This window comes from Dama dama, chromosome 15 (genome assembly GCF_033118175.1).
Source record: "Dama dama isolate Ldn47 chromosome 15, ASM3311817v1, whole genome shotgun sequence".
Lineage (NCBI taxonomy): Eukaryota > Metazoa > Chordata > Mammalia > Artiodactyla > Cervidae > Dama > Dama dama.
Window position 1 is genome coordinate 57,026,300 of NC_083695.1, and position 11,160 is coordinate 57,037,459.

Below are 11,160 nucleotides of genomic sequence, written 5' to 3' on the forward strand. Positions count from 1 at the left end.
CTACAATGAATAAATATATGTATTTTTATATATAGGGCTTCCCAGATGGCACTATTGGGAAAGAACTCACCTGCCAATGCAAGAGACGTAAAAGACATGGGGTTCAATACCTGGGTCGGGAAGACCCCCTGGAGAAGGGCGTGGCAATCCACTCCAGTATTCTTGCCATGGAGAGGAACCTGGTGGGCTACAGTCTATAGGGTTGCAAAGAGTCAGACATGACCAAAGTGACTAAGCACACACACACATATATGTGTGTATATATATGTATAAGAAATCTAACTCACTTATACCTACCTACTCTATACCAGGTACCATTAGATTGTATGTGAGCTACAAATAAATATGACCTCTTCTCCCAAGAGTTTCCAAAGCAAAATTGGAAAAAGAAAACCAAAAATCATATATTACCCCAAACACCTAACACAAAAAGGATGTAGGTGCAGTGTATTCAAGGACTGTCCCTTAGCTATATGATGGCAGGAACTTTGGTTCTTGTATGACTAGTGTCTAAAACAGTGTATAGTAAGCACTCAGCAAATGTTTATTGAATGCATAGGTATATGCATATATGGATGGCTAGATATATAATATGATTAGTAAGTACTTGGAGATTCTAATAAGTATGTACATCTAATTTGGGTTAAGTAAAAGTCATGACGGAAATGAGATTTTTTTTTTTTAAAGTTATATGGTGGCAATATATGAAGCTGATGACATTCTACAAAATATACAAATAGTGTCACCATCTGTGATGGTTAATTTTACGTGTCAACTTGACTGAGTCATGAGGTTCTCATATATTTGGCAAACACTATTCTGGGTATGTCTGTGAGGGTGTTTTGGAAGAAAGTAATATTTAAATTGGTAGACTGAATAAAGCAGGTTGCCCTCCCTAATGTAGGTGGGTATCATCCAATCAGTCACAGGCCTGAATAAAACAGAAAGGCTGACCCTCCCACCAGTAAAAAAGTCTTCTTGTCTGATAGCCTTTGAACTGGGACACTGTTTCATTCTCCTACCTTCAGACTTGAACTGAAACATCTGCTCTTCGTGGGTGTTGAGCTCGCCAGCCACCAAAACTGGAACTGTACCTTCAGCTCTCCACGGTCTCCGGCTTTTGGACTGAAACTAAACCATCAGCTCTCCTAGATCTCTAGCTTGTCAATTCGCCCGGCAGATCTTCAGACTTGCCAGCCTCCAAAATCACATAAGCTAATTCTGCACAATAAATTTACCTATCTGTATAAATATATCCTTTCAGTTCTGTTTTTTTCTGGAAAATCCTGATGACTACACCATAATATTCTGAATCCTAGATGAAGAAATGGCCTTGCCTGGAATGGTATTTACTGTGTCCTCATGTTGTATATTCAGTCTCACTGCCTTCTCTCATGCCCAGTATTGGGATTCTCAGGTTTCACAATAAGTAATATTTGTGCTGTGCTATGCTTAGTCGCTCAGTCGTGCCAGACTCTTTGAGACCCCATGGACTGTAGTCAGCCAGGCTCCTCTATCCTCGGAATTCTCCAGGCAAGAATACTGGAGTGGGGAGCCATTCCCTTCTCTGTTTTCCCAACCCAGGGATCGAACCCAGGTCTCCTGCATTGCAGGCAGATTCTTTACCATCTGAGCCACCAGGGAAGCCCAAGTAATACTTGATGTAGTCCAAAACAGTAATTATTCTAGAAATAGCTTATAAAATAAAGTCTCAACTTACACTTCTCCTCTATGATCTTCAATTGGGCATTTAATTATGATTTATCAATAAGTCTATTTCTGTTTTAAAGGATAAATCATTAATCGTCCAGGATTATTTGTCATCCTTTAAAAAAAAGTCCATTTTAAAACACTCGTCATATACATAAAAACAAATGAAAATCCTCATAGAAACTGGGCAAAGGTTATAAGACATTCACAGAAAAAAAGGCACAGACTTGGTTAGCAAAACAAAGGTGCATAAACTCACTCATAACTAAGTAAATGCAAATCGGACCACAAGGAAATATCATTTCAACCCATCACATGGGCAAAAAATTTTATTTTCCATAATATCAAGATGTACAGAAAGACATGTTCTCATTTACTATTGATGACATATTCCTTAATAGGAATAGATGGCACAACTTAGTTAAATAAAAAATGCACAAACCATTGACACACCAACTATACTGTTAGGAACTGATCCTACAGATAAACTTGCAAAAGTATGTCAGAGTTAGAAATTGCAGCAATATTGGTACTAGCATAAAACAAAACAATCCCTAACTCCCCAAACAATCTACATACTTAACAGAAAGTTAACAGTTAAATAAATAATGATATTCATATACCATGTAATACTGAACAGGCATTGAAAAGAATGAAGAACCCTGAGTTTGCTGATATGAAAAAAGACCAAAGATATGATTCAGTCAATGATTATGTATTAGTCAGGGTTCTCCAGAGAGACAGTATCAAGAGGATAGACATAGACATAGATAAGAGAGACAGAGAGAGAGATTGGTTTATTATAAACATAGATGAAATAAAGCATAGAATGGCTTATATAAAATAATCTCATCTATGTTTTTAAAAAGAACATATACAAACGTCTATAAATAGGGAAATAGAGACAGTCACATAGAGCAAGAGATAGATGCAGAAACATTTTTCTGGAAGCATATATAGGAAACAGTGATTACTTTAGGGGAAGAAAACTAGCTATTGAGTGGTGCATAGGAGAACATCTATTTTATAACTTTCCTTACAGTATTAATATTTAATTATGTGTATAACTTTTAGTTTAAAATGCTTACTTTAAAAGAAGGCAAGAGAAAATTTTATTCTCACCTGATTGTTTCAAGTAATGGTTAACAATTGAAGAAACTCCATGAGGTGCTACAAAGTTATAGTCTCCTTCTTTTATCACCATTCCATCAATAGGAGAGGTCAGAGGCTTCAAAATGCCACCAGCTAACAATTCATCATAAAAACTGAAACAAATCAAAATGTATAACATAACTATTTGCTATACTTAGCTCTAAACACTAAATTCTCTTCAAAGAATTCTTCGAGATTATAATCCTAAATAAAAACTAGAAATCTTCTTACAAACAACTCAACATATGTTTTGTGTTAATAAGACATAATTTTGGTGAAGAACGGAAACATTTTGAGAATCCATAGTCTTTTGCTGATTGCAGTCAAAGGTCTACTTTCTCATATATTTCAAAATTAAAGTCAGTGAAAATCAACAGAAAGGTATTCACTACACCGATTTTAAATCTGGTTAAGATTTGACTTCCATCACAGTTATCTGTCCTCTTTCTCAACACCAACATAGTTAACTCCTATTTATTGAGCTCTTACCATGTTCCATATAACATCTCACCTGATCTTCACAACAACTGGAGAGGCATGTATTACAGTTTTCCCACTTTACTTATGTAAATCTTTTATTGCTATTAATACTATGATCAATGATGATGATATAATTTCACTGTATTACAAGACTCAAAGTTTAACTCCGCTAAAAATGGATGATTTGTATCTTTTATCATCCTCAACCAGGAAGACTGATTCCACTCCTTTCAACTAACTCACCTTTGGTGTATTTTGGCATAATGAGGAGTGCAGGTGATATACTGGGCACCCAAGTCCACTGTGCTCTGTGGATTATGAGGACTGCTGGCTGTAGTCATTCTTCCTCCTTGAATTAGTCCCCAGGAAAATATCTTAATATATTAGAATGAATATTTCACAATTAACACTGATCACCCCAGGTTATACCAAAATGGATAACTTAGAACCGTTTCAGAAAACACATTTTTAATTTTTTACTTTTAGATTTCATAATAATTAATACATTTTAAAATTTTGTTTTCTCCAGAGTCCAGAGATCTAAAAAAATTGTTTTTTAAATTGAAGGTTTTGTCATCTAACACTGTTAGGAAGTAATTGGCAGAGACAATTCAGTCAGGGGGTGTGAGATATTTTTTAAAAAGAACACATAAAGAATACAGCAGCCTTCAGCACTGTGCCTGCTCCATCTACGTACTGATCTGAATAAAGGCAATGAATGAACGGACCAAAGAAAACAAAATAATGAATGAAATGTCAGAAGGAATGAATCAGCGAATGCTTTCCCTCTTGCTGTCAGGTTTCAGGAGAGTGACAGGATTCTCTCAAGTAGACAGATTTTCGGAAAGTCGTGGTCAATGGGCACTGGAGGATTCTCATAATCTAAAGAAAGCTGCCAGGGTACAGAGCAGCCAAGGGAAAAAAAAATTCACTTCTTGGCGACAGCGGCAGGCCCAAGCTTTGCAAACTCCAGTCAGGAGGTCTCCCAGCCGCTCAGGCCTCCCAGGGAAGTGCTCCGGGATCCCGCCCTGCCCCCAGCCGCCCCACCGCCCGGCCTGGGTCGCCGCCCCAACTCGCGCCCACTCTTCTGGCCGTCCCGGGCGCCGGAAGTCTCCGACCACGTGATCAGGCGCCCGCCGACCTGCTGGGTGTTCCCGAGCCTTACTCGGAGAAGGCCCACACCACCAGCCAGTGTGCCCGCCGGTCTTCCTTTCCCTGGCTTCCGTCCGGAAACGACCCACCTGAGTCCCCGGCCTTGTCCCACACAGTGAGGCGCAGAGGACTGGACGCCTCCCTCCTCAGCAGCGCCGCGCACAAGCTTCCCGTCAGCCCGGCGCCCACGATCAGCACCCGCGCCATGGCCCGCGGTCTCCGCGCCCGGGTGGCCGGCCTGCAGTCGGGGGAGCCGCCGCCACAGCCCAGCGGGCCAGAAGCTGTCGGCTCCGCGCTCCCGGCCCTACTCGGCCCCTGAGCAGTTCCCGGGTCGGCCTGCAGGGGGCGGAGAGGAGGCGACTCGGCTGAGAATGATCAGCACTGAAGACCAGCAAATCTTGGCCTTTCTCTTGGTTTGAGAGCCAGGAGCTGTCTTCAAGGATCGTCTGCCTCCATCCGATAAGCTGTGATTTCCAACCTGCCTCTCGCCCCCCAAAACTGTAAATCATATAGGTTAGAGCGTGAGACCCCGCCTCGCCACAGGGCTGGTGTTGACTACCGCGGAGACCCAGCCCAAGGTTAACTACTAGGGTAATTGTGCTTTGTTGGAGCCTTGGCTTCTTAATAATCTTAAGTCTGAAAGGAACACAGCGGTGATGCCAGAGCCAGCTTTCTTCAAGCACCTTAATAGTCACCATTCACATAACAGAAAAAGAATTTGGGAGAGATTTTGCTTAACTAACCCTCGGGCTTTGTGTAAATGATAAACTTTTTGAACTTCAATTTCTCCACCTGTAAAAGGGGGCCAGAGAATTCTGTATTCCAGATTATCGACAGTTAAAGATATATGGTTCACCAGAGAATTTTAGGTCAATCTTCTCTTCAGTAAATATTAAATTTTATGACAAAACAATCCAGTTGCTGTAAGGGATGTGTGGATGAGCAAGACAAGGATTCATGCCCTTACCAGTAGTTTTTTTGTTTGTTTGCTTTCTAACGTTGTCCTGGAAATTCTCAAGGAAACAGTAATATGCAAGGATAAGACTGAACCATTTCAGTTACCCTGAATTGCAGATAAATTATTACTTGGACACTAGAGAAACTTGTTATAAGAAAATTGACAATGATAGTCAATTATAATGAAAACATTAAAAATTAGAAGTTTTACTGTATGTACACACGAGGGAGAAATTACCAGGCTTCAACATGGTGATAGATCAATATTACATATATCTAATAAAAGATACAGATATAATATCTAATAAAGGATAATAGAACTATACTTTGGATAGTAACCCCTTATTGGTCATATCATTTGCAAATATTTTGTCCCATTCAATACATTGTCTTTTAATTTTAATAATTATGTCATTTGCTGTGTAAAAGCTTATAAGTTCAATTTAGTTTCATGGTTTATTTTTGCATGTGTTTCATTTGCCTTATGAGACAAGTCCAAAAAAAAATACTGCTTACTTTTATATCTAAGAGCAGTCTGCCTGTATTCTATGAGTTTTATGGTTTTAGGTCTTACATTTAGATCTTTAAATCATTTTGAGTTTCTTTTTTTTTTTTTTTTTTGAGTTTATTCTTGTATAAGGTGTGAGGAAATGTTCTAATCTCATTTCTTTACATGTAGCTTTCCAGTTTTCCCAGCGCTGAGACTATATTTTTTCGACTGTATAGTCTTACATCTTTGTTATGGATTTATTGATCTTAAGTGTATGAATTTATTTCCTGGCTCTCTATTCTGTTCCATTCATCTATGTGTCTGTTTTTGTGACAATATCAGTATTTTGATTTCAAGACTTTTTTCATATAGTCTGAAATCTGAGAAGGTGATACCTCTAGCTTTGTTCTATTTTCTCAAGATTGCTTTGGCAATTCAGGGTCTTTTGCACTTCTGTATAAATTTTCTGATTATTCCAGTTAGTGAAAAATGTCCTGGTTATTATGATAGAGATTTCATTAAATCTATAGATTGCTTTGGATAGTATGGTTATTTTAACAATATTAATTTGTCCAATTTATGACCACAGAATATCTTTCCATTTCTTTGTATCATCTACAAATTTCCTTTATCCATGTTTTATAGTTTTCAAAGTATAGTTTTAACCTCCTTAAGTTTATTTCTAAGTATTTTATTAACACAGTTTTAAACGAGATTGTTTGCTTGCTTTCTCTTTCTGGTATTTCATTATTAGTGTATAGTAAACTAACAGATTTCTGTATATTAATCTTGTATCTTGCAACCTTACTGAATTCAGTTTTTAGTTCTAATAGCTTTTGGGTGGAGACTTTAGGGTTCTCTATGTAGAATATCGGGTCGTCTGCAAGTAGTGTCATTTTTGCCCTTGTTGTTTTTGTTGTTTAGTCACTAAGTTGTGTCTCTTTGTGACCCCATGGACTGTAACCTGCCAGGATCCTCTGTCCATGGAATTTTCCAGGCAAGAATACTGGGTTACCATTTCCTACTCCAGGGGAACTTCCTCCCCTAGGGATCGAACCTGCATCTTCTGAATTTCTTGCATTGCAGGCAGATTCTTTACTGCTGAGCCACCGGGGAAGCCCCATTTTTGCCCTGCCCTTCCTTAAATTTGAATAGCTTTAATTTCTTTTTGCTATCTGATTGCCATGGCTAGAACTTCTAGTACCATTTATTTAGAAGTGGTACGAGTGGGCATCCTTGTCTTGTTCCCAGTTTTAGAGGAAATGCTTCCAGCTTTTCAGCATTGAGGTGATATTAGCTGTGATTGTATCATATATGGCCTTCACTATGCTGAGATATGTTCCCTCTATACAATTTGATGAGAGTTTGTTTTTTTTTTAATCATGAATGGATATTGAATTTTGTCAACTGCTTTTTCTGATCGTGTGATTTTTATCCTTTTTATTATTGTGGTGTATCACATTGATTGACTTGCAGATATTGAACCATTCTTGCATCACTTTACATATGTAAATATAGACACTAAATTCAAGTGAATTTTTCCTAAATTAAGCAGTATCTTGAGGAATCAATGTAGGTCCTCATGATCTGTTGAATACATTCTTCTCTTTCCTGTCATCTCCTCTTGTTACCTCATTTCTGTTAATAATCTGGTCATCTTGCATAATCAGACTTGAAACCTCATAGTCATCTTCAATATATCTATTCTCTTTTCTCATCCTTGATATCTATTAGTCTTCTGGTATTTTTTACCTCTTCTCCTCTGTCTCTTAAATCCAATCCCACTTCATTGTATCTCAGAGAAGTACAAATTTCATTTCTACCAGCAATATTCTGCATTGCCTATTTTACTGCATTCTTGTCAACTGTGAACATTGAGCATTTTGAAAGGTGATCATTGACAGATTAATCCATTACTTAAGTTCAAACAGTCATTAGTTCTTAATTTAATTATTATAGTAGCTTTCTAACTGACCTCTCTGCTCCTAATCTCTGTTCTGCACCAAGTTTCTAGATTGGTCATTGCCATTCTCAAATAACTTTTAGTAATTCTCAGTCTCATACAGATTAAAGTTCAACTACTTGGTATAAAAATATTCAGTCACTACTATATATATAATAGATAACTAAGAAGAACCTGATGTATAACTCAGGGAACTCTACTCAATATTGTGCAATGCCCTATATGGGAAAAGAATCTTAAAATAAAAAGAGCAGATATAGGTATATGTATAACTGATTCACTTTGCTGTATGCCTGAAACTAACACAACATTTTAAATCATGTACGTGCCAATAATTGTTTTTTAAAAAGTATTCAGTGATATTTCTCAAGTCTATGTTTATATCTTATCTTGGTAGTCTTTTTTTTTTCAGTTGTTTCTAATGAACTTTTTTTGTTTGTTTGTTTGTTTTTATTGTAGTGGTTTTTGCCATACATTGACATGAATCAGCCATGGATTTACATGTGTTCCCCATCCTGATCCCCCCTCCCACCTCCCTCTCCATCCAATCCCTCTGGGTCTTCCCAGTGCACCAGCCCCAAGCACTCGTCTCATGCATCCAACCTGGGCTGGTGATCTGTTTCACCCTTGATAGTATACTTGTTTCAATGCTGTTCTCTCAGAACATCCCACCCTCGTCTTCTCCCACAGAGTTCCAAAGTCTGTTCTGTACATCTGTGTCTCTTTTTCTGTTTTGCATATAAGGTTATCATTACCATTTTTAAAAATTCCATATATATGCGTTAGTATACTGTATTGGTGTTTATCTTTCTGGCTTACTTCACTCTGTATAATGGGCTCCAGTTTCATCCATCTCATTGGAACTGATTCAAATGAATTCTTTTTAATGGCTGAGTAATATTCCATGGTGTATATGTACCACAGCTTCCTTATCCATTCGTCTGCTGATGGGCATCTAGGTTGCCTCCATGTCCTGGCTATTATAAACAGTGCTGCGATGAACATTGGGGTGCACGTGTCTCTTTCAGATCTGGTTTCCTCAGTGTGTATGCCCAGGAGTGGGATTGCTGGGTCATATGGCAGTTCTATTTCCAGTTTTTTAAGGAATCTCCACACCGTTCTCCATAGTGGCTGTACTAGTTTGCATTCTCACCAACAGTGTAAGAGGGTTCCCTTTTCTCCACACCCTCTCCAGCATTTATTGCTTGTAGACTTTTAGATAGCAGCCATCCTGACTGGCGTGTAATGGTACCTCATTGTGGTTTTGATTTGCATTTCTCTAATAATGAGTGATGTTGAGCATCTTTTCATGTGTTTGTTAGCCATCTGTATGTCTTCTTTGGAGAAATGTCTGTTTAGTTCTTTGGCCCATTTTTTGATTGGGTCATTTATTTTTCTGGAATTGAGCTGCAGGAGTTGCTTGTATATTTTTGAGATTAATCCTTTGTCTGTTTCTTCATTTGCTATTATTTTTTCTTCCATTCTGAAGGCTGTCTTTTCACTTTGCTTATAGTTTCCTTTGTTGTGCAAAAGCTTTTAAGTTTCACTAGGTCCCATTTATTTATTTTTGCTTTTATTTCCAATATTCTGGGAGGTGGGGTCATAGAGGATCCTGCTGTGATTTATGTCGGAGAGTGTTTTGCCTATGTTCTCCTCTAGGAGTTTCATAGTTTCTGGTCTTACATTTAGATCTTTAATCCATTTTGAGTTTATTTTTGTGTATGGTGTTAGAAAGTGTTCTAGTTTCCTTCTTTTACAAGTGGTTGACCAGTTTTCCCAGCACCACTTGTTAAAGAGGTTGTCTTTTTTCCATTGTATATCCTTGCCTCCTTTGTCGAAGATAAGGTGTCCATAAGTATGTGGATTTATCTCTGGGCTTTCTATTCTGTTCCATTGATCTATATTTCTGTATATAGAAAGACAGAAATACAGATCTTGGTAGTCTTTATATGCCTTGTGCTACTAAGTTGGGGCTACCCGGATGGCTCAGACAGTAAAGAATCTGACTGCAATGTGGAAGACCCAGGTTTGATCCCTGGTTCGGGAAGACCCTCTGGAGAAGGGAATGGCCACCCACTCCAGTATTCTTGCCTGGAGTATCCCATGGACAGAGGAACCTGGCAAGCTGCAGTTCATGGGATCACGAAGAGCTGGATACTGAGCTATTAACACTTTCACTTTCACAGCTAAGTTGAGTTATTTTAGTTCCGTGAATATATCCTCAGATTTTCCACTTATCTGCGGAAGTGAGAAACATTTGCTTATGTTGTTCTTGAGTATAAGGTATACTTTCTGACTTGTGTTGCCAATAGTTGTGAATTTGCATTAATTCTTCACTCTCTTTTTCTTTTCCCCTATGATCAACAATATCCTTTTTTAAAAGTTATCCAAAATTTGGGAATGTTATGACCATTCAGTAGAAGTAGCCATGGTGGTTTGTGATTTCTTATCACTTTTTGTCTTCAGGGAGTGACAGAACCACCCTCCCCACCTACACTCCTAACCTCCAAAATGGATTATATTAATTTAGAGCTATAACTCTAAGGTTGTGTGGGTGCGTGGTTGGCTACTAGCACTGGTGTATCTCTCTGAGAGAGGTGTGAATGACTCAATGACCTAGAGAAGGTAGTATTGTAAAACAGCTGGGACAGATGGACTTGCATTTACTCTTCCTATTCACCTTGGCATTTTGCCTTCACTTCTTCCCAGTTTTCTGCAATGGCTCCTCCTGATCATTCAAGTCCAGCTTAAAAGTTACCTAAAAGAGGTCTTCTCTAATCACTTGACCTAAAATAGCCACCCAGTGACCCTCTTTTGCATTAACCTATTTTCTTAATATCACTTAATTACCTTTAGAAGTGAACTCACTTTTTACTTGTTTAACTATTGTTTATTTAGTTTAGTTTTTCTTTCACTAGAATTTAAGCACCAAGAGGACAGAAACAGCGTCATGTTCAATACAGTATCTTTGGCAACTGGAATCCAAATTAGAATTCTCAGAGATTGAGAGTTCACTGACTCTTTGCCTAGAAGATATCCAAGACTTTTGAGGATAATACTTAAAGGAAGATAGACAGAATGGTAATTCAGTGGGGTGATATCAATATTAAACATATTTTCTCAGAGAGTTCTTTTCTATGATATAATATTACTATAATGATATAAAATACAATGTCAGTGAACAAAGAATATCTGATAATGTGATTCACAGCACTTTCTGTCCTTATTTATTTCATTGATAATTTACATAATCATT

At 38.0% G+C, this 11,160-nt stretch overlaps 1 protein-coding gene across 2 annotated transcripts in view; it reads right to left on the minus strand.

Moving 5' to 3' along the window:
- RNLS (renalase, FAD dependent amine oxidase) overlaps positions 1 to 5,706 on the minus strand; it is a 267,915-nt gene extending 262,209 nt beyond the window's left edge. Inside the window, exons 1-3 of one of the 2 annotated variants that reach the window (XR_009696103.1) lie at positions 4,584 to 5,706; positions 3,586 to 3,691; positions 2,833 to 2,975 (exon numbers count right to left, since the gene is read on the minus strand). Coding sequence is in view for 1 of the 2 variants with exons in the window: in XM_061162117.1 (XP_061018100.1) it covers positions 2,833 to 2,975; positions 3,586 to 3,691; positions 4,584 to 4,701 (367 nt within the window). In the remaining variant the exon portion in view is untranslated. The remainder of the gene's footprint in view (positions 1 to 2,832; positions 2,976 to 3,585; positions 3,692 to 4,583) is intronic. The other variant, XM_061162117.1, reaches the window with a different exon arrangement.
- Between the last annotated feature and the right edge of the window lie 5,454 nt (positions 5,707 to 11,160).